This window comes from Neofelis nebulosa, chromosome 14, assembly GCF_028018385.1.
Source record: "Neofelis nebulosa isolate mNeoNeb1 chromosome 14, mNeoNeb1.pri, whole genome shotgun sequence".
NCBI classification, from domain to species: Eukaryota; Metazoa; Chordata; class Mammalia; order Carnivora; family Felidae; genus Neofelis; species Neofelis nebulosa.
The window spans coordinates 45,435,993-45,461,408 of NC_080795.1; the positions used below are offsets into that span (position 1 = coordinate 45,435,993).

The window sequence follows — 25,416 nt, forward strand, 5'->3', positions numbered from 1 at the left end:
ATATCTAATAAGATCCTCTGGAAGAGAGACTAGGAGAGAGGCGAATATTTAGAGTTTTTAACCCCCAAAATTGATATAAGATGTGAATCTTCAGTTTTAAGAGTCAGAACTCCTGAACAGGAAAAATAAATCTTTAGGTGGATACATTGTCGTGAAATCCCACTGTGCTAAAGACAAATATTTAAAAGCAACCCAAGGGAGAAGAAATTAACGACATTATCTGCCAACGTTAATGTTAATATTTTAGTTTCCTTTATTTGGTAATGAAGATGTCAAGGATAAAGTAAATTACTTGTTTTTGAACAACTATTCTATTTGAGGCACTGTGCTATCTGAAATTCTGTTCTACTAGGCCCATACAATTTAGTGACCCTCTTTCCAATCAAAATGAGTTACTGAATCTTCTTGTCAGACTATATTCAGAAGTTGGAAGTTCTTCAGTACTTGGGTTCCACCCCCTTTCAAATAACAAGGTTTTTTCTTCTAGTTTTTCATACACAGAAATGTCCATATTCCCACACCTGCAGTTATGACACAATAGGACAATCAACGTTAAGTATGTAAGCTTGAAGAGGAGGAGGAGCAGGTTAATTCTTAATAACGCAGATTAGTTTTCCAAGAATGTATGCATTTAGTATGACAACGATGTGTAGGAGTGAGACTCTGGTTCCTAGTTTTAAAGCTAGAATAAAATTTAATTTTGTTAATCTTTATGTTAAGAATTAAGTCATAAACTTAGTGACGAAAGTTTGTTTTAAATTAAGGCGTCTCTTTCATCCTTTCAGTATGAAACTGAGTCTTGTCAAATGTATATTGCCATTGTTGATGTTAAAAAAAAAAAGAGAAGCTGATGTGTAGATACATGTTGGTTCATAAATGCTTGTTGATTTTCTTTTTTGCTGGTATTTATAGCAATGTGGACAGGGAGGGATTGCTGAGATGCAAGTGAGGATGGAACAATGAAAAGTTTTTGCTGTGGAGGACTTCGTGACTTGTTCCTTGTTAATATTTAAAGTTCACTTCTGTCACCTGATTATCACTGGGCACTACACTTATGAGATTATTTTTTATTTCTTGCTATTTAATTGGGTGTGGTTCAGTGGTTTTATTTTATATTCTGTTGAAAATATTAAATGACTTTTACACAGATAATTTGGCTTCACCCAGCTCTGGATTGTCACTTTATTTGCTTTTCCATGTAGAAGCAACAAAATCATCATCCTCAACAACAATAACAAAATAATCGCTTTTTTTTTTTTTTTAACATTTATTCATTTCTGAGACAGAGAGAGACAGAGCATGAACGGGGGAGGGCCAGAGAGAGAGGGAGACACAGAATCTGAAACAGGCTCCAGGCTCTGAGCAGTCAGTACAGAACCCGATGCGGGACTCGAACTCACATACCGCGAGATCGTGACCTGAGCCGAAGTCGGACGCTTAACCGACTGAGCCACCCAGGCGCCCCAATAATCGCTATCTTTTAAAGTTTGCTCTCTCCTATTTGCTTATAACTGGGAGCCATTTGCAGTCTTTATCACCTACTGAGTCTTAGATGTACCAAGAAAGCTGGTTAGTTCTATCTTACTTGTCCTTGCCTACCAGGCCACTCCTGTTCAGACTTCTCCTATCTTCTCATGTGATCAGTCTTTCATTTCACTTTCTTCCTTTATTCTTCCCCTGAAAAGATAAATGCTTACCTTTCACTATAAATCAACTATTTGGAAGCTCTTTCCTACTTTATTTTATGTAATTTTTTAAGTTTATTTATTTTGAGAAGTGGGGAAGGGTAGAGAGAAAATCCCAAGCAGGCTCCACACTGTAAGCACAGAGCCCAATGTGGGACTCGAACTCAGGAGCCATGAGATCATGACCTGAGCTGAAGTCAAGAGTTGGACGCTTAACCAGCTGAGCCACCCAGGCGCCCCTGTGTAATGTTTTTTAATAACTCTGCTAAAATGGCTGTCCCTTCAATGTGTATTTTAAAAGAATTTATCTCTTCCCTCTTTCAGAAGACTTTATTGGTTTACTCTCCTGTTATTATTTTTGTGTATCTAGCATGTGTCATGGCTGCTTGAGTGTCCTGAGTGATATTTTGGTTTATTTTATTAAATTAGAGTTGTATATGGCTTCTAACAAAAATTACAGTCCTATGGGCCCCTTTCATCTTCACTGCTTTTTTATAGAGGCAGTCTTCTTCAACTTATTCTTAAGTATTTACCTCTAAATTTCTTTTTTTTTTAATTTATTTTAAACATTTATTTTTGAGAGAGAGAGAGACAGACAGAGCACAAACAGGGGGAGGACAGAGAGAGAGGGAGACACAGCATCGGAAGCAGGCTCCAGGCTCTGAGCTGTCAGCACAGAGCCTGACACGGAGCTTGAACCCACAGAATGCAAGATCATGTCCTGAGCCGAAATCGGATGCTTAACCGACTGAGACACCCAGGCGCCCCTACCTCTAAATTTCTAAATAAAATGCTTACATCACAGATTTCTTACCTTCCATGTGTAGATATAATCTACATTAATTCTAAACTTTTTTTTTTTTTTTTTTTTTTGAGAGCGAGAGGTAGTGGGTAGAGAGGCAGCGGGAGAGAGGAAGAGAGAGAGTCTTAAGCAAGCTCTACTCTTGTCATAGAGTCTGATGTGGGACTCCATCCCACAACCTTGGAATCATGACCTGAGCCCCAAATCAAGAGTTGGATGCTCAACCGAGCCACCCAAACCACCCAAGTGCCCCTACGTACATTCTACTACCACAAACTTAGTGTCTTAAAACAACATAAATTTATTTCCTTTACAGTTCTGTAGTTTAACAGTCTGAAACGAGGGGCATGTGGGTGGCTCAGTCGGTTAAGGGTCCTACTTCAGCTCAGGTCATGATTTCATGGTTTGTGAGTTCAAGCCCTGTGTCAGGCTCTGTGCTGACAGCTCAGAGACTGGAGCCTGCTTCCCATTCTGTGTCTCCCTCTCTCTCTGCCCCTATCCCCCTCGTGCACACTCACTCACTCACTCTCTCTCTCTCTCAAAAATAAATAAACACTAAAAAAATTAAAAAGTATGAAATGAGGGGTGCCTGGATGGCTCAGTCGGTTAAGTGTTGGCTCTTGGTTTTGGCTCAGGTCATGATCTCGTGGTTTGTGGGTTTGAGCCCGGTGACGGGCTCTGAGCTGGCAGTGTGGAGCTTGGAATTCTCTCTCTTCCCCTCTCCTACTCGCTTGCTGTCCCTCTCTCTCAAAAATAAACGTTAAAAAAAATTTTTTTTTAAAAAGTCTGAAATAAGTCTCATACTAAAATCAAGGTGTCAGCTTGGCTGTGTTCCTATTGCAAGCTTCTCATAATTTGTTTCCTTTTTCCACCTTTTGAAGGTCACCTGTATTCATTGGTCTGTGACCTTCATCCCTCATCTTCAAAGCCAGCAACATCACTGTAACAGTGCCTCTGGTATTATATGTTTTTCTCTGATTCTCCTCTTTTGCCCCTTCCTTTCATTTTTAAGGACTTTGGTGATTATATTGTGTCCACCAGGATAATGGATAATTTCACTATTTCAGATCAGCTGATTAGCAAGCTTAATTCCATCTGCAACCTTAATTCTCCTTTGCCGTGTAAGGTAACATACAGTATTCACAAATCTTGGGCTTAGGATGTGGACATCTTTGGAGAGGGTAAGTAGGGGGTAGTGGGGTGGCATTATTGTTCTTACCAAAGAGGCTTTAGCTTTTAGGGCTGACACTCACTGACTGTCTCTCTCTTTAGGCTTTTTTTTTTCTCCTAAATAATCCAATTATTAGATATTTTTTGCTTAAATTTAGATTCATTGTTAACATATTATGACTGTATATGGATGAATTGTAATGTATACTACCAGTAAATAATTTTTACGTGTGCAACTTTTATTCTTGGAGTTAATAACTGCCCTATTAAAATTTGGTTAGTGTTCTATGTATTTATTATTAATTCCCCAAAACTCTTACAGAAGCTTGTCTTCTCTCAGTAGTTCAGATACCTTAGTTTTAATTTTTTTTTGATGAATAAAAATGGAATTTTTTCTTTTTTTCTTTTTTTAGTACAACTTACTGTCAAATTGGCTAACAAACTGTGTGTAAAGTATGCTCTTGGTTTTTGGGGTAAATTCCTGTGGTTCATCACTTACATACAACACCCAGTGCTCATCCCAACAAGTACCTTCCTCAATGCCCATCACCCATTTTCCCCTCCCCCCCATCCACCCTCAGTTTGTTCTCTGTATTTAAGAGTCTGTTATGGTTTGCCTCTCTCCCTCTCTGTTTGTAACTATTTTTTCTCCTTCCCTTTCCCCCTGGTCTTCTGTTAAGTTTCTCAAGATCCACGTATGAGTGAAAACACCTGATATTTGTCTTTCTCTGACTGACTGACTTCACTCAGCATAATACATTCCATTTCCATCCACGTTGTTGCAAATGGCATGATTTCATTCTTCCTCATTGCCAAGTAGTATTCCATTGTATCTATGAACCACATCTTCTTTATCCATTCATCAGTTGATGGTGTACTCATTATTCTTTTAGAGTACTTTTTTTCTTATTTCAATTTCTATTTGTTTCTAATCTAGAGAGCTATCTTGAAGTTGCCTTTTATCATTGTCCTGGGAATTCTCTTTTCTCTTATGTTAGATCCCCTGTTTCTTTGCTCACATATGTGATTCTCTCCTGATTTACTCCCTGTTTTTGGTGGAGCACAATTTCATAGTTATCTTTCCAGCAGACAAAGTAAGCTGTTTTTCAGATCTGGTATGTCTGATGAATCTTTCTTCTGCTTTCATGTGTGATTGATAGTTTGGCTGTCTGTAGACTTGCAGGTTGGGAATAATTTTCTACAGAATTTTAAAAGCATTGCTTTATTGTCTCCTTGTTTTCTACTATTGCTCTTGAGAAGTTTGATGCCATTCTGATTGTATGTTGTATATTTGTATGTCATCTGTTTCTATTTTTATTCATTTGCTTTTTTACCTCAGAGCTTTTAGGAACTTCTCTACAGGTGGTGGGCTTCTCTGGGTATGCTTTTTCATTTGTTGTGATGGATTTATGGTATACCTTTGTAAGTTGACACTTTTGTTCTACCGGTTGGGCAAATCTAGAATTATTTTTTTGATTATTTTCTCCATTTTGTTCAGTAGTCTTTTTGCAACTTTTGATTTTTAGATATTTGCTTGTTTGTGATGATCCTTTCATTTTATTGTCATTTCTGTCCCATTTTCAATCTCTTGGGATTTTTTGTTTTATTATACTGTAAATTTCTCCAACTCTCTTTTTTTCCAGTTTTTCTATTTAAGGAGAATTAACATCATATTTTTAATTTCTAAGGGCTGTTTTTTTCTTTGAAAATTTTAATGAAACATCTTATTTTTGTTGTATCTTCTGTATTCTCTCTGAGGATGGTAATTATTATTATTATTACTAAGAGTTTTGTTTTTGGCTTTGTTGGTTTACCCCAGCTTTCTATTTGTTTTTTAAAATCTCTACCTCTTATAGTGATTTCCACATATCTGATAATCCTTTATATTTAGAATAAATTACTAAATCTGTATGTGAGGTTGGAGCTTGTTGATGCTGGTGTCATTGTAGGGGGATTGGATGCTACTTATTTTTTGTTGGGGAATAATCAGCTACTAGTATAATCTCCTTTTTTCTTGGACTGGCCAGTTTCCACTGAGAGAAATCCTTCCATTTCCTTCCTGAAGGTTATAAGTCTGTCACTCAGAGTTCTTAGAGAGTAAAGAAAAAAAGATCTCATCATCCAGTATATATACTATATATAGATTTTTAGACAATTTCCTCTTTTTAACATGCACCCTTTTCTTTGGTTATATATTCCATAGTCCAAAGTCCTTTTGGTTTAACCTCTCCATAGTGAACTGTTAGTCTTGCCAGGATGAGTGTGGGGTAGTTGCATGACTGTATTGTTTAGGGGAAAGGATCTGTGGCTATTAGATGGACTTTCAGCCGCTCATCTTTTAGCCTCATTTGCATTCCTTCCCTCTGAATTGCCTGGTTTCTTTAATTTTTAATTTTTCAGGGGTTACTACAGATGAAGTTGTTTCTTAGTAGAATAGAAAAAAGTGCCATGGGTAATGGAACAAAGTCACATCTTGTTGCTACTTGTTCATCAGATACTCATCTTTCAAAATTTTGATGATAGCTCTTGCCTCTTTGAATAAGCTCTTGCTTATTCAGTTACTGTTTTTTCATTTTTATTTATTTGTGGGTTTAAGGCTCTAAAAAAATTTAACAGTTTTTTAGTGGTGGTTAATAGAGGCAATATAGTTAAACTTATGTGGGGTTTGACTCCTTAAACTTTTACTTAGGTATACACACAGATATGTGGGTCATTCTCATTAGTTTATCTTTTAATAGTTACAAGAGTGATCATGAGCTGATTACTGAACTTTGGAGAGTTGGCACTGAGGGTTAAGGTCTCAGGGAGGATGGAAGAATTATGGCAGACAAGAAGTTGGTGGAAAAAGAATTGGTGTTAATGGTGTACCACAGGACTAAGAATATGTGTTACAAGTTGGTATTTTCCAGAAAAGTACTACAAGGAGAAGAAATAACAGTGCATTATTTTATATTAACTTCTAATAAAAATTCAGTATTATTTTTAGATTCTTTCATTGATAGTGTATACAGTGTAAAATTATATTTCACTTGCTGTGTCTTAGGGATTCCCTCTTCTCATCCTCTAGTGGACTATGACTGTAGCATTTGAGTAAACGAATGCGAGAGTGCTCTGTGAAGGGAATATTTCAAATGTTAAATACTGTCATTATCTTTGTGATTGTCCTCTTGACTTATGTCAGCTCTTCTCTAAATTAAGTTCTGTGTAAAGTTCAGGTAATTTCTGATTTAAATACCTTGAACAGTAACTACAAAACTTTGGCCTCCACATGTAGCAATAGTAAATAGTGGCTCGCCTTTAGCTATGTGATTACTCTGCTACTTAGTTAATGTTGCCTCTATCCAAAGCCATGCTTTTTTAGTTTCAGAGCTTTTGTTCTTTTAGTTTCACCATGGGGAAAATTCCTTTTTACACTTTCAGGAAGCATCATTCATGTAGGACACAATGAATGTGCTCTGTGTTCTTTTCCACCTTCCTAGTGCTTACGTTTGGGCATTTTACAAATTTTGGTTTGAAGGTAGAGTGGAAAGAAACCAAGGTTATTTTTTAAGACTTTTCTGGGGCACCTAGATGGCTCAGTCTGTTGTATGCACTCTTGATCTCAGCTCAGGTCTTTATCTTAGGGCTGTGAATTCAAGCCACACATTGGGTTCCCTGTGGGCAGGAGCCTACTTAAAAAAAAAAAAAAAGACTTCTATTTTAGATGGGGGCCTGGCTGGCTCAGTCAGTTGAGCATACGACTCTTGATCAGGGTCATAAGTTCGAGCCCCATGTTGGGTGTAGAGATTACTTAAATAAATAAACTTAAAAAAAAAAAAATGCCCACACTTTTTTTTTTTTTTTTAAAAGAACAGTTTCAGGTTCATGGCAAAAGTGAGGGGAAGTTAGTTCACATGTATGTCCTGACCCACACATGCACAACAGCCTCTCCCTATATCAGAACCTCCAACCAGAGTGGTACTTTTGTTACAATGGATGTACCTATATACTCACATATCATAATCACCAAGTCCATGGTTTTCATTAACAAGATTATTTTTTTCTAGTAGCTTTTCTTCATTGTTGAAGCCCATCAAGAGATGACTGTAATTTATTATTTTAAATCTGAACTTATGGCATTTAAAACAAATTATTTCATAAAAAAGATTTTCTTGAGAAATTATGCATAATGATGTAGTTTTTAAAACAAGCTTTGAAAGATTTAAGAAATGTAATGATCATAAAAATGTAAACTAAGTTCGTGATAGTCTAAAACAAGATAATAAATATATAAGATTCTTACCAGAAGAGGTTCCAGGCAACTTCTTCCGATAAGAGTACTATATAAGTATGCATTAGATATTAACAGAGACCTACCATTTGTCAGGACACCTGGCTGGCTCAGCTAGAAGTGCATGTGACCCTTGATGTATGGTGGCGAGTTTGAGCCCCATGTTGGGAATAGAGATTCCTTAAATAAATAAATTCATGAACATTAGAAACAACAACAACAACAAAAGACCTACCATTTGTGATTTTTTTTAATATATGAAATTTATTGTCAAATTGGTTTCCATATAACACCCAGTGCTCATCCCAAAAGATGCCCTCTTCAATGCCCATCACCTACCCTCCTCTCCCTCCCACCCCCCATCAACCCTCAGTTTGTTCCCAGTTTTTAAGAGTCTCTTATGCTTTGGCTCTCTCCCACTCTAACCCCTTTTTTAAATTTTTTTCCTTCCCCTCCCCCGTGGGTTTCTGTACCATTTGTGATTTAAGATAAGTCCTAAATGTTATAAACTGTACAAGAAACAGTGATATAAAATAATTTAAAAACAAAGCCATTTTGGCATATTCATATTCTTTTGCTTTTATATCTACCAGGAATAAATTCAATTCTTTTCATTCTGAACACCATCAGCAACCCTTGAGAGAATCTTTCAGTAGCTCTTGTCTGCTGACCATTATCTAGGTTCTTTATATGTTTTGAAAAATTGGCATAGAATGAAAGTCTCACTGTGGGCACTTGAGGGCTAGAAGAGGATATCATTCCATTTTATATTCCTCTCATCTACCGTAATGATTAGACCCGGGTAAATTATCCACTAATAACTTCCCACAACTGCAATAGATGTTAAATATGTAGGGTAGCTCAGCCTCCTTTCTTACAAGGAGAAATGTGATTTAGGCCTTGTCACTCTCTGACTTGAAACTTGGCAAAACCCTTATTTCTCTGAGTCTTGGTTTTCCCATAGATAAGATGGAAGAGTAATAGTCACCTCAGGATTTTGTTTTGTTTTGTTTTGATGATAAATAAAATAATAAACTAGACATAGTGTTTGACACTTAGTGTTCCGTGAATGTTAGGTGCTCTGAAAACTAGTACTACTGTTACTATTGTTAATACTAAGACGATGTTTATATAAATACTTTGGCATCATTTAATTTTCTGAGGTACTTCCTTAGCTTTTAGAGTTACAGATTTTGAGAATCTGATAAAAATGTAATAACATTATAGAAGACTGTATCAATACACAACGTTTTAGAGTCCTGCTCTGGGGCTAATTGGTACCACTTGAAATGGAATCATCCGAGGTGGTGAATATTGGAAAATAGCAACCAATCAATACACATTTATATAACAACCACATAGAACTTAGTAAATTAATAGGTCCTTCTGAAGTGAGGGTTTGTATGTAAGAAGGTGTTTAAGATGATGTTTTGTAATTTGCAAATCTTGTAGTGTGCTAGTTAAACTGCAGATTCTTGGGCTACATCTCAGGAAGACACTTGGAAGATTATGGGGCTTCTTGAACATACTTAAGTTGAGATAAAAGTTTTCAGAATTGTATTTAACATATCTATCACAGAAAATTTATGGTTTTCTTAATTGTTCATACATTGTTCTGCTTAAAAGAGTTTCATAGATGAATGATAGTTTATAAGTGATCAAAATGTGGAATGTAGAAAAGAAGGGAAATTATGTTGGTGGATGTTCATGAATATAGGCAAAATGAATGTAAAGTCTTCTCTGATGGGATCAAATTGTATTAAACACCTAACCTTTTTTACTAGTGGGGAACTTTGAGCAAAACTTAACCCCTGCAGTCCAATGTATCTTAATCTGAAAATGAGGTTAATAAACATTTTTATTATAGGCCTGTTGTGAGGATTAAATAGGATAACACGCATAACACAGAGTAAGTCCTCAGTAAATGTTAGTCGATTAGGGTTTGTCATTATTATCATTTTAGTGATTTGCAATATTGTCAGTTCTTTAGGTTCCTCTGCCTTTTTAATTGTCACCTAGACGTTAGGCCAAAATGAGTTTTTCCCTTTTGAATTAAGTTTTCCCTACCATTTATATCATGGTAATTATTCTCTTCTGTGCTTCAATATCCTTTGGCAAGTAGCACATAGTAGAGATGTTAATATCTACTTTTTTGTTAATTGATACAGAATACCTTTGATTTTTCTTATATGACATGGTATGTCAGTTTTGCTTTTAAGCTATTGTATTTTAACCCAGGAGCTATTTCCAGCTGTCTTGTTTGTCTCTCTTATTCTACCTGACCAAGATAGTTTGAGGATCCTGTTTACTCAGAATGTTTCCTGTTTAAATTAAATGTCTCTGTCCAGATGAAATTCAATTTATAAGTTAAATTTGTTTCACAAATAAGTCTCTTACTCTGTATTTTAAAACCAAATATGATATTTTAAAGTTCTTCTGTTTTTTAAGCAAATATTTGTTTAAAATATTTACTCGTATTTCTTGAGTTTGACTAATCAAAAGCTGCCTACATAGGTATAGTTATGAGAGTTCAGACTATTTATTTTAAAATTGCATCCTTTCACCTCCTAAATGCTAAACTATGAAACCTAACACAAATACTGTAAGAACATCTGAGGCAGATAATTAAAGTATAATTAAGTTTAAATGCCTTGGTGAAGGAGTATAAAAATTATTTAAATTCAATCGGCTAGTACATTTGCAGTTTTCTTTTATTAGGTGTGAAATCTAAGAATCCCCTGCCAACTCTTGAGGGCTCAATCCAGAATGTTGAATTGAAGTACTGCAGCACATCATTGGTCAAATGTGCCTCTGGGACCATGGGATCAATAAAAATTTGTGCCAAAGCCCCAGGTATGTGCAGCTGGACCGTGTAAAACTTTATTGCCTGTATAGGAGAATTGGCCTTGCATTTTACAAGGAGCGTTACTGAAACAAGAATTTGCTCATTGTTCCTATGAATCAGAGGTTTTAAATTTTTATTTTTACTTAAAATTTTTTTTAATTGTGCCAGGATGATACTTTTTTATTTGTATAAATTAATTTTTATTTAAGGAAAAAACCCCTGCATAGTTAGGAGAATGGTTAGGAGGGAGAAAATTAAAAGTTTACTCTTACACTGTTGGGGGGGGGATAGGAAGTATAGATATATATGACACTTAAAATTAAATTAAAATGTTAGTATAATAAACAGATAACACAACTGTTTTTCAGTTTAAGGTTGTAATGTTCTTCATCCTGCCAATACTTTATTTCATATTTTCCATAAACTACTTGTAATTTAAGTTTTTTAGTGCAACCTAAATTTCTAGGTAAGTTTAAAAAGAGGTACAGATTTTGCTGGATATTTAGAATACAGTATGTTCAAATTGTTTCCTTTTATAGTCTTATCTGAAATGTTCTCCATTCACTAGCTAAATATTAAGACTTTCTTGGTGTAGAGTTAAAAGTGCTTTTAACTTTATTAGTCCTACTTTTTAGAATATAAATGTATAGATAAAATGACCAAATATAACTGAAATGTTATGATAGTATATTTTAAGATCAAGCATCCTCAAGCTACTCCTATATATATTTTTTAAAGTTTATTTGTTTGAGAGAGAGAGAGAGAGAGCATGAGAGTGTGCGCGTGAGCATGAGGGGCAAAGGGAGCGGGAGAGAATCCCAAGCAGGTTCTGTGCTGTCAGAGCCCGATGTGGGGCTTGGACTCAGGAACCCTGAGATCATGACCTGAGCCAAAATCAAGAGTTGGATGCTTAATTGACCGAGCCACCCAGGTACCCCTACTCCTATATTTTTATATAAGAATTTTTTCATTAATGTTTCTACTCAGGTGACAGTGGAAAAGAGAAGTTGATTCCATTGCTTCAGGGTCCTTCTGACACTAAAGACCTTCATAGTAGCAAATGGCTCAATGAGAGTAGAAAGCCAGAATCTCTCTTAGCTCCAGATTTGATAGCCTTCACAGTCCAAGTTCCACAGTATATGGACTACTGCCATAATTCTGGTGAGTACAAATTTATCATTATTTACTTATTTTGCATTTCCTTTTCCAGTAAGGCTTTTAAAAAGGACTTTTCTTTTAACCAATTTGTGTTCATTGGGATACTCTCTGTGGTTGTGCTCTTTGAAACTTAAGTGTTTTTGTATCATTTTTGATAAATGATGTGTTTGTAAACAATGGTTTTATTTTATATGAGAAATAATTTCATTTGTACGTTGTAACAATCTTGGATTCATAACTATTAAATCCAACTGAGTTTTAAAACATACCATATCATGTAATAGGTAGAAAAGAGTAAAAAATTTAAAACATTGGAAAGGAAATATTTTTCCTTGAGGTAGTATCACTTTGTGACCCATCATTTGCCATATTAAAATTGGGGGTTTGGGCCTTATCTCTAGTTTTGCAGAAAGAAAGAGATGTTGATAGTGGAATCAAGAAAAAAAATCTGAGGTCAATATACTATTTCTTAGAGTTATATTTTTTTTCTAGTAACATTTTGCCTAGAATTGATTTTATTTTATTCAAGCCCAGAATATAGCAAAGCCTCTTCTATTGAGAGGAGATACCAGAAGGATCAATGAAGACTAGGATTAAAAAAAGATAAGTAGAGGTCATTATCAGCCATGAATTTGGTTAGTCAGTATGTGGTTAGTAAAGCCAAAGTGGTCAAAAAGTTTAGAAATAAAATTGCTATATACAGATTTCTTAAAAGGGTAAGGGGTGCCAATTAAAAATTAAATGGCTAGTGAGGAAGTGGTTTCAAATAGCTGCCAAAGAGAACTGTCTTAATATTTAACAAGTATTACAACTTACAGAAAATGTTAAGCATTGCTGCCCTGAGTTGAAAGGAGAAACTATGAAAAGATTTGTAATTAACTAACTAGACAGAGTATATGGAGGCAAATATTAGAAGCAGTGCACAAGGACATGAAAAATATTTGAAACATGAATTTTGTTACAGTAGCATTTCCAGCTGAGTGGCATGCACATTAGAAACTGCAAATTAGTATTCAGCAGTGAGTCAGAGAATCCTCTGTCCACATACTTCTGAAGACAGTAGTCCTCAAAAAGAAGTTTCAGCCTGGTGAAAGTTGGTATGGAACCCAAAGGAAAAATGTGAGGATGAGGCCCAACCCCAACTAAGACTGTGCATATGGATAAAAGATTTGACCTATCTTTTAAGGCAGGGACTGATAAACATTTTAATAAAGAGCCAAATAATATTTTAGGCTTTGTGGGCTATATTGTCACTGTTTTGGCTATTGACTTCTGTTGTTATAGCATAATAATAGCTGTACACAAAATGTAAATGAGTGGATAGGAATGTATTTCAATAAAACTTTATTCACACTAACAAGGGGTGGGCCAGATTTAGCCTGTGTCATTTACTTCTGTTTTAGGGAAAAGGGATTGGTGGTTAAATAAACATTATGCTTTTTAAAATGCCTATTTAATCATGTTCCTTGAATATGCTGCTTGGTGAACTTTTTAAAATAATTATCCATATAGTAGTTTTTGATAGGTTTTGTTCTCAAATCATTACATTATTAAAATGTTATTAAAATGACTGGACCATTCAGTTAGAATTTTGATGTCTAAGAAGGGGCTAAGCTTATTTAAATCTACCACATATTCTTAAGTTGGAGAGGACCCTCTTGTTTTTTGTTTTGCCATATACACAGTTAGAATTGATCAGTTAAGCTTATAATCTGATCTTTCTCATGACAATATTTATATTATTTTTTTTTGTAATTTAAACACATTTCTAGGGTCACAAAAATGTATTTGCATTTCTAACCTTTTATTTAGACCTAAAAGTGAACTATGATTTAAAAAATTATACCTATGATATTTTAGGGTAAAGTTTTATGTTTTTTCTTGCTGTAAGAGATTTTGCCTAATCTTTGACATTAGTATTATGTTTAGTGATATGTTTTAGCTTTGTGTGTAAAATTTTAATGTGGTTACGTATTTGATGCTTTGAAATTACTTTTTTGGGTATGTTTTAATCCTAAAGTGTAATGTGTTTTTACTTAAACTATTTACATAGTTAAGTTAGGATATTTTTAAATTTAAATTTGTCATCCATCTTGGAACTGCCACCCACATTAATGGTATTTATGATATGGTAATGAGAAGACTTATTTTTTAAAGCCAGTTTTAAAATAGTATTGATTAATCTTTTGTTCCTGTAACAAGATTTAAATTGGAGATGGAGATGTGTCTGTGTATGTATAACTCAGGAGTAGACAAATCTTCAGTAAAGTCTTGAAGGATTGTTAATAAATTATTTCTTCATTTAAAATTTATTTACTTAAGTGTCACCCTTTTAGCAAGTACTTTCATGGCCCTTGTATGCAAATTTTGTCTCTCTTAAAAACACAGGTGCAGGTACACACTGGCACATACACATCTTATTTTTGTACTCTTCACTTTTTCTTAGTACTTTTCATAGTTTACCATAATATATATGTTGCTGATTTCTCTTGTTGATTTTTTTCCTGCTGTTAGAATTTATGCTTTATTTAGGCATGAATTTTTGTCTGCTTTGATTACTACTGTATTTCTAGTGGCTAAAACAATATGTTGCATATAGTTGGCTGTCAACAGATATTTAATGAATGAATGAATGAATGAACAAGTGATGATTACATTTACCTTTTAGTTTTTGAGGTCGGAGCACCTAAGGGGAATGACACAGAGTCAGAATTAGGTATTAATATTAATTAATACCATAATTAGGTAAAAAAGGACTGAAAGAAATCTTATGGTGTTAGTAAAACTCATTATAAAAATACTTTACAGTGTTTCTTAAAAAAAGATTCTGGGTAGTTAAATACTTCTAGTTGAATAATTAGAGGGAAGCACAGTAATCCTTGCTGTTTCACAGATTTCCAGGTGAGGTTGTTAATGAACGTTTCCCATAGGTTTATAGAATTTGAGTGAAAAATATTTGAAAATGGAGTCATAATTATCAGCCAGGTGATGGGAGACAAAATGTGTATTCTGGTGGTGTCTGGTGATCATTCTAAGTGGCTTTTGAACATCATGTGTGGAAGACAACTGCCCTTAGCATATGCTCCCAAATTGAAGGTGGGGATTAAAACTAGGGGCCAGCAAATGTTTGGGATATATTATAAAAGTCAGTATGTTGAGCTTCCAACTTTGGCTCAGGTCATGATCTCACAGTTCGTGAGTTCGAGCCCCACATTGGGCCCTCAGCTGTCAGCAGAGCACTCTTCACACTTCAGATCCTCTGTCCCCCTCTCTCTCCCCCACCCATGCGCGCATGCTCTCTCTCGCTCGCTCGCGCGCTCTCTCTCTCTCTCTCTGTCTCAAATAAACATTTTAAAAAACGCTAAAAAAATTTAGAAAGTAAGTTTTGAGAGAAGGTTGGTTAGGATAAAGAGGCAGAATTCTTTTTAGTGATGTCTACACCCAATGTGGGGCTCAGACCTACAACCCCAAGATCAGTGCTATTGCTTTTCTGACTGAGCCAGCCAGGCACCTAGAGAGAGAGATTCTGAAATTCCCTAGATTTCAGAATCTGAGGGAATGGACAGCTTTTTAGAAATGGGAATTAGGTATTAATATGACTGAAAGAAATCTAATGGTATTAGTAAAACTCATTATAAAAATAGTTACTTTACAATTTAAAAATAACTTTCATATATTTTTTTATTTGTTTATAAAACAGGTTTGTTTTCAGCAAAGCAAATGTTATTTGTTTCTTAAGAGAAGCATGTAGAGACCTAGAAGTTGTCCAAGTGATTAACAGGTCAGACTGTGAACTTTATCTGGGGCTTCTAACTACTTAACATTTCCCGCTGTCCTAAGCTGTTTATCATTTTGTCTTTTAACCTTAGGGTCCAAATTACTAAATACTGCAGACCTTAGCCCTTAAAGGTCCTTCACTTTGAGAAGCTCCTTCCGTATTTCATACTAAGTAAACGCTGTCAAAAGAGGCATACTTTAATGATGCCACAGCATTTCTTTGTCTTTGAAGCCTCAGCAACTCCCTTTGCATATGCCCCCCCCCACCCCCATTGCTGTCTCTACTTGACTGACTGATTGCAGTGAAGTAGCTGAAGGCTTTTGAGGGAGTCCATTGTGTCAGCCCACATTCTGTATTGTCAGTATTCACAGAAACTGGTTAATGACACTCCATTTTCCTATATTTGTATAGATACTAGGAATCAAGTAGAGGAATAAGATGCTCTGTGGCTCCTTGAGAGGTAGAAACACTTGGTGACCATATTGATGTATGTAAAATACCTTAAGAAGATGGGTTCTAAACATTTTCCCCCTGTCTTTTAAATATAGACTGGCTCTTCTTCATATGCTGTATTTTGCCTGTGGTTTATAGCAGGTTCTGTTTTTTTTTTTTTTCATTTTTAAATTTTTTAATGTTTATTTTTGAGAGAGGGAGAGAGACAGAGGGTGAGCAAGGGAGGGGCAGAGAGAGAGGGAGACACAGGATCTGAAGCAGGCTCCAGGTTCTGAGGTGTCAGCACAGAGCCCCATGTGGGGCTCGATCTCAGGAACCATGAGATCATGACCTGAGCCTAAGTTGGATGCTTAACCAACTGACTGAGCCACCCAGGTGCCTGCAGGTTCTGCTTCTTGAACAGTTTTGAGTCCTTGGTAATCTTGGTATTAATGTCAGAATAAGTTTTGAGGTGTCTGCTATTTAAGAACATAAAATGATTACAAAGTACTCTATGAATTTAGAATCAAAGGAACTTAGAAGTCTTCCATTTCAATTTCTAAGTCAATGTTAGGACTTTTATGTGGTTCCCTCTCTCTGTGTGCTCTAGGTCTTTTGGCCTTCTTTGAGTGTCTCACTAATAACTGTGCTTTTGGATATTGCTGTCTTTCTTATTTGGGATCCTCACAATTACCCTTACCCTTTTAACCTTATACCTGTTTAATTCTAGCTCAGTCTTAAGATCATAGCTCAACTACTACTTCTGCAAGAAATCTTCCCTGATACTCCTTTCCCCCATTCCCCACCACCCAATTCAATTAAGTAGCTCTCTTACATTCATTTTTATAGTCCACTGTACTTCTCTTTCATAACACTTAATGACAGTATATATTTACATAGTTGGGTGGTTTGAATGCTATCTTTCTTCACCACTTGGCAGTGAGTTACATGAGGACAGAGTTAGTTACTAGTTGCTTATCATTTTGTCTCTAGGAGTTAACATTGCCTGACATAGGGAATGCTTTGAGAAGTCACTTGGTGAATGAATGAAGAAATGAACATTTATGACAGATGGTCAAGTGTATGAGCGTATTTGATAAGTAGTTAATCCGTTAATAAATATTAACAGCCTTCCTCTTTCTCTCCCTATGTTTCTCCCTCCTTTTTCTTCTATTTATGTACATATCTATCACTGGAGAGAATATCTACCAGATCTTTCTTTGTTAGGCAGCTCTAATTATTATTAGATCCTCTGTTGAACTGTACCTTCTATTTCTTGGTCTAGTTTTAGTGTTATGACATGAAATAATGTACCAGCCTTAAATATACCTGACAAAACTTATTTTTCTTTACTTTATGTCTCACTCTAAGTATTCATCCTCTTTAGTTGTTGGAACTAACCCTATGACCATACCGTTTCTGTTGAAACCTTAGTCTTTCTTGGCCTCCAGGTGTTAGGAGATGAGTCTCTGTAGGTCTTTTGGATTTTTGCATATCTTGTGAATGGTGGCACTGATTGCCCTTTGTTCTGGACTGTCTATTCAAGGATGTTTGTGTAGTCAACAGCCTTGGAAAGATAGATTTAGTGTCCCTCTGCAGCCAGTGGGGAGGGTATGTTAACTGTGCGTTATAAAAGATTTGGTTCTTCAACTCACAGTTCATCTCTTATCCTGCATCGCTCTGCATGTGCAGACTTCAGTCTGGATACATCTTTGGTGTCACCTCTGTGAAACTTGGCAGAGGGAACTGCTGCAAATGTGTTGAAAGTTGTGCTGCTTGCTGTGCCATGAATAATAAAGTCCTTTATCTTGATGCAGGAGTCTCTTGTCTTCTGCATCATTCATAACTGTGGTAGGGTTAAATCTTAGGCTCACAATTCTTGACACCAGAGCAGTGTGGTTTCTTGTTTCTCCTTGTTTCTCCTTGTTGAACCATCTTCGTGTCTTTCCTCAAATATGGTAGCCCTCCTCATCTGCTGAGGATATGTTCCAAGACCCTCAGTGGATGCCTGAAACTGCAGATAATACTGAATCCTATATATACTATGTGTTTACCTATACATAGGTATATGATAAAGTTTAAGTCATGAATTAGGCATAATAGATTAACAACAGTAATAATAAAATAGAGCAATTATGCAATATACTGTAATACAAATTTTACGAATATGGTCTCATTCTCAGAAAATCTTATTGTACTGTACTCATCCTTACGATATAAGATGATAAAATGCCTATGGGATGAAACAAAGTGAGGTGAATGATACAGGCATTGTGATATCAGGCTACTGTTGACATTGTGAGGATATCAGAAGGAGCATCATCTACTTCTGGACTGTGGTTGATCGTGGGTGACTGAAACTATGGAAAATGAACCTATGGATAAGGGAGGACTACTGTATGTTTCTTTCCTTAATACCTTCGTCATTCCTGAGATTTTGTTACTGGTCCTCTCCTTTAAACTTGTATGTTGTAATCAACACTACTGTTTTTAGCAACCAACCATATGTTATATCTTTTCTTTTGAGATCCAGACTCCAAATTTCAACAATCTCTTGACCATTTCCCTGTGGATATTTTAATGGTGCCTAACACATTTAAAACTAAACTCAATGTAATCCCTCCACCCCATTTCATACTCCATTATTCACTATTTCAATTAATGGTACTATTTCCCTCTTAATGCTGTAAATTTCAGCACTAGTTCAGTTGTTCCTTCTTTTTCCTCCTGCATATGGTAGATGTTCCATAAAAGCTTTTTTTTTTTAAACTTAATAGTCCAGGCTAAACATAATAAATTTATTTTAGTCATTTCCCATATGATTTGTGTTGAGATTCATTGCCACACTGATTACTTCCACTACTTGTTTGAAAATGTCTCTCTTAAAATTTAACACAATCCCCCACATAGCACAAAGTGAAGAGTATATTCCCAGATTGGTGTAGTGAACTTCTATTTAGTTACTATTTGTTTTGAGTTTATGTGCCACTGGAACCAAGAATTATTCTTCACACAAACTACTTTTAAGACAGTTTTTCATATTTCATGTATCTATATTAGTTTATGAATTTACATGAAAACTTCACACTTTTTTTCTGTGAAATTTCATATAATTAATTTTGCCCCACCGTTAGTAAAGAAGATACCTTTGACAGTATCTGGTTGACTGTAGTTATTTGTACAAGTAGGATGAACATGCTGTTTTTGCTTTTATATATAAAATGCAAAAAAAAAAAAGTTTCTTCCTAAGATTAGAAAACTAGAATTACGTGATTATGATGTTATTTTAAAATAATGAAAAACAAGTGTTCGTCTTAAAATGTCATTTAAATATAATAGTTTAAGCCAATGTTCCTATTCCCCAGTGTAATCAGTTTGAGAAATAAACACAAAGTTTTCAACTTTGCTAGGTTGTCCTGTATTAAAACTTGTATTTTACCCATCAAATGTAAGCAACTTTTGATCACTGTTATTGGAAAAGAAAGTCACAATTACAATTATTGTCTCTGGAAATTCAGTTAAATTGGTGGGTAGTTTCCTTTCTTGATTAAAACATACCAGCAAACACACACAATCTTATTTCACCATTCAAGTTGGTTGGTTAGAATGTGAATTGCTAAGGAGTTTCTAAAATGGAGGCAGTACTTTAGATTGTAAAATTTAATTTATGGGGAATGTTTTTTGTTCCAAAAAATTCTCCTTATAATATAGAATTAAGTGAATTGCCTTGAAGTTAGGTTTTTAGTATTTTTGACAGGACACATGAGTAAGAATGCTTATATATTGTAGCAATTAAAGACAATTCACATTTGTGGTTTGGGCATAAATGTGTAAAAATTATACCCATCTATCTTATTACATTTCCTCTCTCCTCCCCAAGGACTTTACTATGTACTTTATCTGTAATTGTTGCCAGTTTTCTATCATGTTCCCACTGGGCTTCTGGTGCAAAAAATCTTATCCTCTTGATGACAGAGCTTGCCTGAATGATTTCATGCTCCTAGCATTTTTGTTCACGGGAATTAGGGGCAAAATGTAACTACAGCTGAACAGAACGTCTATTTTTGTAATTTTGGAGTTTAGGCCCTGTTATTGGAACTAAATGAAGAGATGCAGGTGTTCTCCAGTCCAAGCCCTTTGGGAGTTTTGATGGTAGATGCTTGAAAAGAAAATGCATGTGTTTCCAGAGTCAAACAGCAGCTGTGAGACAAGGATTTATGTTTTTCTCAGAACTTTGGGATTTCAAAATGTTACATTTAATCACAAGCACAGAAAGGGGAGCAAATGTTAAAGATGTTACGCATAAAAGTAAGTTTACTGATCTCTTTACCATACGAACTAGTTGTGGGAATATAGGAGCAAAGTGATTTTTAATCGTAATATAAACAATTTGTAAAGGATTATGATAGTTACCAGGACACAGCCTTTTGAGAATGTTGCATTTGTGTCATAGAGAATTTTTTTATCCTACTAATTACTGAAGGTTTTTTTTCCCATTTAGACGTACATGTACACACACACAATGAAAGATTTGTTAAAGTATTTGCCAAATGCGTTTTGACCATAATTATTTTTTGAAAAGTTTAAGTGATATCTTGTAATAGCACAACACAATGTTTTCAGGTAGAAGAAATGTAAATTTCTGTCTCAGATAGTAATCAAGGGAATTTCCAAATATATTTAAAACATATATATATTAGAGCTGATACATATTTCATAGTATTACTGTGTCTAGAAAGTACCCTGTTTTAATCATGTTTTCCTTCAAAACTTAAGGTTTTTTTCTCTTGGGTCTTCTTTCCCACCTTGTTGTCTACATCCAACTGATGTCTATTCACTTAAAAATTTTCTTTGCTGTAAACCTGTGTGTGTGCAGTTCTGAAGCTGGGAGTGAATCCTTTATTGTGCCTCAGAATCTAACCTTCTCCCTGATTGAAATATTTCCTGGATGCCATGATGCTAGGAGACAGGAACAGGCTCAATAGCAGCAGGAAATTACTTTGTTTCTTTGAAAGGTCCCAGATTCTGGAGGCAAGCCAATGGGAGATACCTCTTAAGACTGTTAGTGACCAGTTGTTTCCTTCATTTACAGCACAAGGTCGAAATTTTGCATTTTTTACTGCCTCTATAGTAAAAAAAGTGGCAAAGTAAAGAAGTAGTAGCTTCATAGTAAATTGCTGTACAAGAGGTGTTTCAGATTGAATGGACTTAAAGCAAATATCACCATTAAATGTGTAATGTTTTGGGGGTGCCTGGGTGGTTCAGTTCGTTAAGCATCTGACTTAGCTCAGGTCATGACTCGCAGCTTTTGAGTTCGAGCCTCGCGTCATGCTCTGTGCTGACAGCTCAGATCCTGGAGCCTGCTTCAGATTCTGTGTCTCCCTCTCTCTCTGCCCCTCGTCTGTGTGCACGCTCTCTGTCTCTTTCTCAAAATTAAATAAACATTAAAAAAGTTTAAATGTGTAATGTTTTGTTTATATATATATTTTAAAGTTCATTTATTTTGAGAGAGTGAACGAGTGTGAGCAGGGGAAGGGCAGAGAGAGAGAGGGAGAGAATCCCAAGTAGGCTTCCAGTTCAGCCCTGAGCCTGCACTCATTCCCACAAACTATGAGATCATGACCTGAGCTGAAATCAAGAGTCAGATGCTCAGCCTACTGAGCCACCCAGGCACTGCCCCTGTTTTGTATATTTTTATATGAATCAAAAGATAACATTATCATTTCAGTTTATATTTTAGAATATGATATGTTTTCAAAGTGAATTTTTGTTTTTGCATTTCCTATCCAGATTTAAAGTTGGCTGTATGGTAGCTGCCATGTTGGCCAAAAAAGAATAGAAGCCTTAATAAACCAGTAGGAATTGACTTAAGAAACACTTAGAAGTGAAATTCACACCAGTGTTTACTATCTGACTCTTCCCTGTTTGTCTCACCCCTTCTAGAACAAGATTGATTCTACAGATAGCTTTTGCATTTCTTCTAGTCAATACAGTATACACAGGAATCATCCTTATGCCATTGCTTTGTTTTGTGGATAAATGATGGAAGTCAGCTGTCCATTAATGTACGAGAGTTTAAGTACTTTTTTGGGAGTCTTTTTTTTTTTTCCATCTTCCTCTGATATTAGCCTTTATTCTTCTCCTTTACTTTCTCTCTTCCCAATCAAGAACTCCCTTCTAAGTAGCACTTGGACCATACATATCACATGACAAACAGTCCTAACTATTTATAGGATTCCTTCCTCATGAGAAACTTGGCATTCCTAAGGGCAGTGATCATGACAAGTACATGATACGTATTTGGTACATACAGGATAGTTCAAAGGCAATGATTTTTTGCCATTTGGGGATAGCTTTATTATCTACAGGCCCACATCATTTTATTGCTAAATTGGTCTGTGGATGGTGGTGGTAGGGGTTGGGGTGGATATAGTCTAGCTTCAACCTGTTAAAGAATAATGGGGAAAAGAAAGTACAGTCATGACCCTTGTATAGATATGAAATAGACAAATGTTAAAGATTACTAGCATCATTATCAATGAAAGAACCAGGTACATGTTACAACCAGATCAAGGAGAATTAAAAAAAAAACCCAGACATTTATAGATCAGTAATGCTGCAATAAATTTGGAAATGGACACAAAACCAGCTTCTTCCATAGTGGGAAGGGCGGTCTATTGAACTTCTACCTGAAAGAATTTATTTACATCTATAGTCAATAATTATTTTGCGTTGTTACCAGTTATGTACAAGGTACAGATTTGTAAGAAAGCTCAAAGGCACTGAAATGTGCAGAGTCTCCATAGAATCAGACTCAGATAACCTGGAGGAGTGTACTCAAAACAATGCAAAGCTTTTCATTGAAGCACAAGTTTTTTCCTACAAGCCTTACTAAATTCCAGATGGCTAGGCTATTTTTAGCTGTGGGTGGTTTAAATATAGAGGCAGGTCAAAAGTAATTTTGTGAGGCAGAGATTCAATACATGGAGGGAAAATTAAAGGGAAATAATGCCACCGGCAGAGGGCAGTGATGAAGTAACAGTTTCCTCATGTTCAAAAGTAGTGATTGTTGAATAATTGTGGGCTAATTCTGTAGACTATACTTGAGTTAACTTTTGAAATCTTGTCGTATAAAGGTCTCTTCAGCCAGGTGCTTTCTCAATACCTACAACTTTCTAGAAAAAAAGGCAATTCGTTTTTAAGTAAATAAAGTGTTCTAAACTGATTTTTAAGTAAATGTGTTCTAATTTATTAAAAAGCTTCTCCGTGGAAAGTATTCATACAGAAAATATTTGAGTATGTACTCTGTGTCACGTACTGCTTTAGGTATAGGGGTGTGTGTGTGTGTGTGTGTATAAGAAGGAGGAGTTCCCTAACTTCACAGAGGTAACATTCTCGATTATAACATTTTAGTTTTATTTGCTAATTTGTTATATTGCATTTTGCTTATGAGAATTGTGTTCTATGTAGTGTTATCTAAGCTAGAAGAGGCCTTCTTCAAATGTAAAAATTATGTCTTTTGTGATTTTTTTCCACTGACCAGATAGAATTCTGAAATAATGTGAAAGTATTTGTAAGAGTATACTACACAAAGTTGTGCAGAGCTCAATTACAGATAAATAACAAAAACAAAAATAGAAATTCACCACAGCAAAATGTCCAAAGGAGACAAGAGTAAGACACAAATGATAAACACATGAAAACCTTGAAACTAATAACTAAAGAAATAGATATTTAAAAAGGAACACTTTTTAACCTGTGAAATTGGTATTTGATAAATTGTAAAACTGAAAACTGAGAAATTGATGAGATGAATACTTTCATAAAGGTCTGGAAGGACTGTGAATTGGTACAGATTCTCTGGAAATCAATTTAAAAAAATTTATTAAGGAACTTAAGAGTGGTCATTTCTCATAATCCATTTCCAGACTATAAGGGACTAATCCAAGATCCATTTAAAGAATTATATTTAAAACTTAAGGGTATTCATGTCAGCTTATTTATAATAATCATAGGTCATCTTTGTTGTCCAATACTAGGCAAATTATAAAATAGAGTATATCCATAGAAGAACATTTTTTAAATCAGCCAATAGAAAATGCATATATCAGAAAGTATTCATAATTAAAAGCTTATAAAAATATAAACCTACATATGATAAATTTAGTTTTAAATATTCCCCCCGATACACATACATACACACACACTCATGTATTATGTTCATAGAAAAATTGCTAAATTTTGTGACTGTCAATGCTTGCTGCTTGATGTGATTCTGAGTCCTTTCTCATTCATATTTGTATTCTTCTACGATAGTTGATGTACTTTTGCAAACATAAATATTTTAAAATACTTATTTTCCAAAGCACTTATTTACAACTGAGTTGTTCATTATTATTGTTTTGCTTAAAGTACGCATTCTTGCACATTAATTTTTATATATAAACTTTAATATTTAAATAAAATTTAAATTTGAAAGCACCTATGTGCCCTGAAATCCACAGCATATACAGTTCGTTTTTCTTTTTTCTTTTTTAACCATTTTTGAGAGTGAGAGAGACAGAACATGAGCGGGGGAGGGGCAGAGAGAGAGGGAGACACAGAATCCGAAGCAGGCTCCAGGCTCCCAGCTGTCAGCACAAGGCCCAACGCAGGGCTCGAACTCACGGACTGCGAGATCATGACCTGAGCTGAAATCGGACGCTCAACTGGCTGAGCCACCCAGGCGCCCCTACAGTTTAGTTTTAGGTTTTGTGGGGGCGCCTGGGTGGCTCAGTCGCTTAAGCATCCGACTTCAGCTCAGGTCATGATCTCACCCTTGGTAAGTTCGAGTCCTATGTCAGGCTCTGTGTTGACAGCTCAGAGCCTGGAGCCTGCTTTGAATTCTGTGTCTCCCCCTCTCTCTGCCCCTTCCCCCGCTCATTCATTTTCTCTCTCTCTCTCTCTCCCTCTCTCTCTCTCATAAATAAATACATAAATTAAAAAAAAAAAGGCCTTGAGGATTTTAGTGTATATCTGAATAAAATACCAGATTTCAAGACAGTATAATTTGCATTTCTCCTTAAATAGTTTTAGTCTAGTGACTAAAATGTTTAAAATCACTTAATTTTTCCTATAATTTGTTTTCTATTTATAATTAAAATATATTTTTTCTTTAAATATAGTTGAAATTTTATCATTACTCAACTCTCTGGGATAGTACAAAACCAAACCTTCAGTGAGTTTTGATTTAAGTATTTACTTGAAAGTTAGCTCTTTAAAATATTTGAATGCATT

At 35.3% G+C, this 25,416-nt stretch overlaps 1 protein-coding gene across 14 annotated transcripts in view; it reads left to right on the forward strand.

Annotated features, from left to right (window-relative positions):
* Nucleotides 1-25,416, forward strand: part of VPS13B (vacuolar protein sorting 13 homolog B) — an 805,543-nt gene that overhangs the window by 234,392 nt on the left and 545,735 nt on the right. For 12 of the 14 annotated variants that reach the window (XR_009253621.1, XM_058699594.1, XM_058699595.1 and 9 more), the window contains 2 exons: nt 10,646-10,780; nt 11,760-11,933. Coding sequence is in view for 13 of the 14 variants with exons in the window: in XM_058699594.1 (XP_058555577.1) it covers nt 10,646-10,780; nt 11,760-11,933 (309 nt within the window). In the remaining variant the exon portion in view is untranslated. Of the gene's footprint in view, nt 1-10,645; nt 10,781-11,759; nt 11,934-15,630; nt 19,547-20,223; nt 21,569-25,416 lie in introns of those variants that run through there. The other 2 variants (XM_058699599.1, XM_058699600.1) reach the window with 2 other exon arrangements.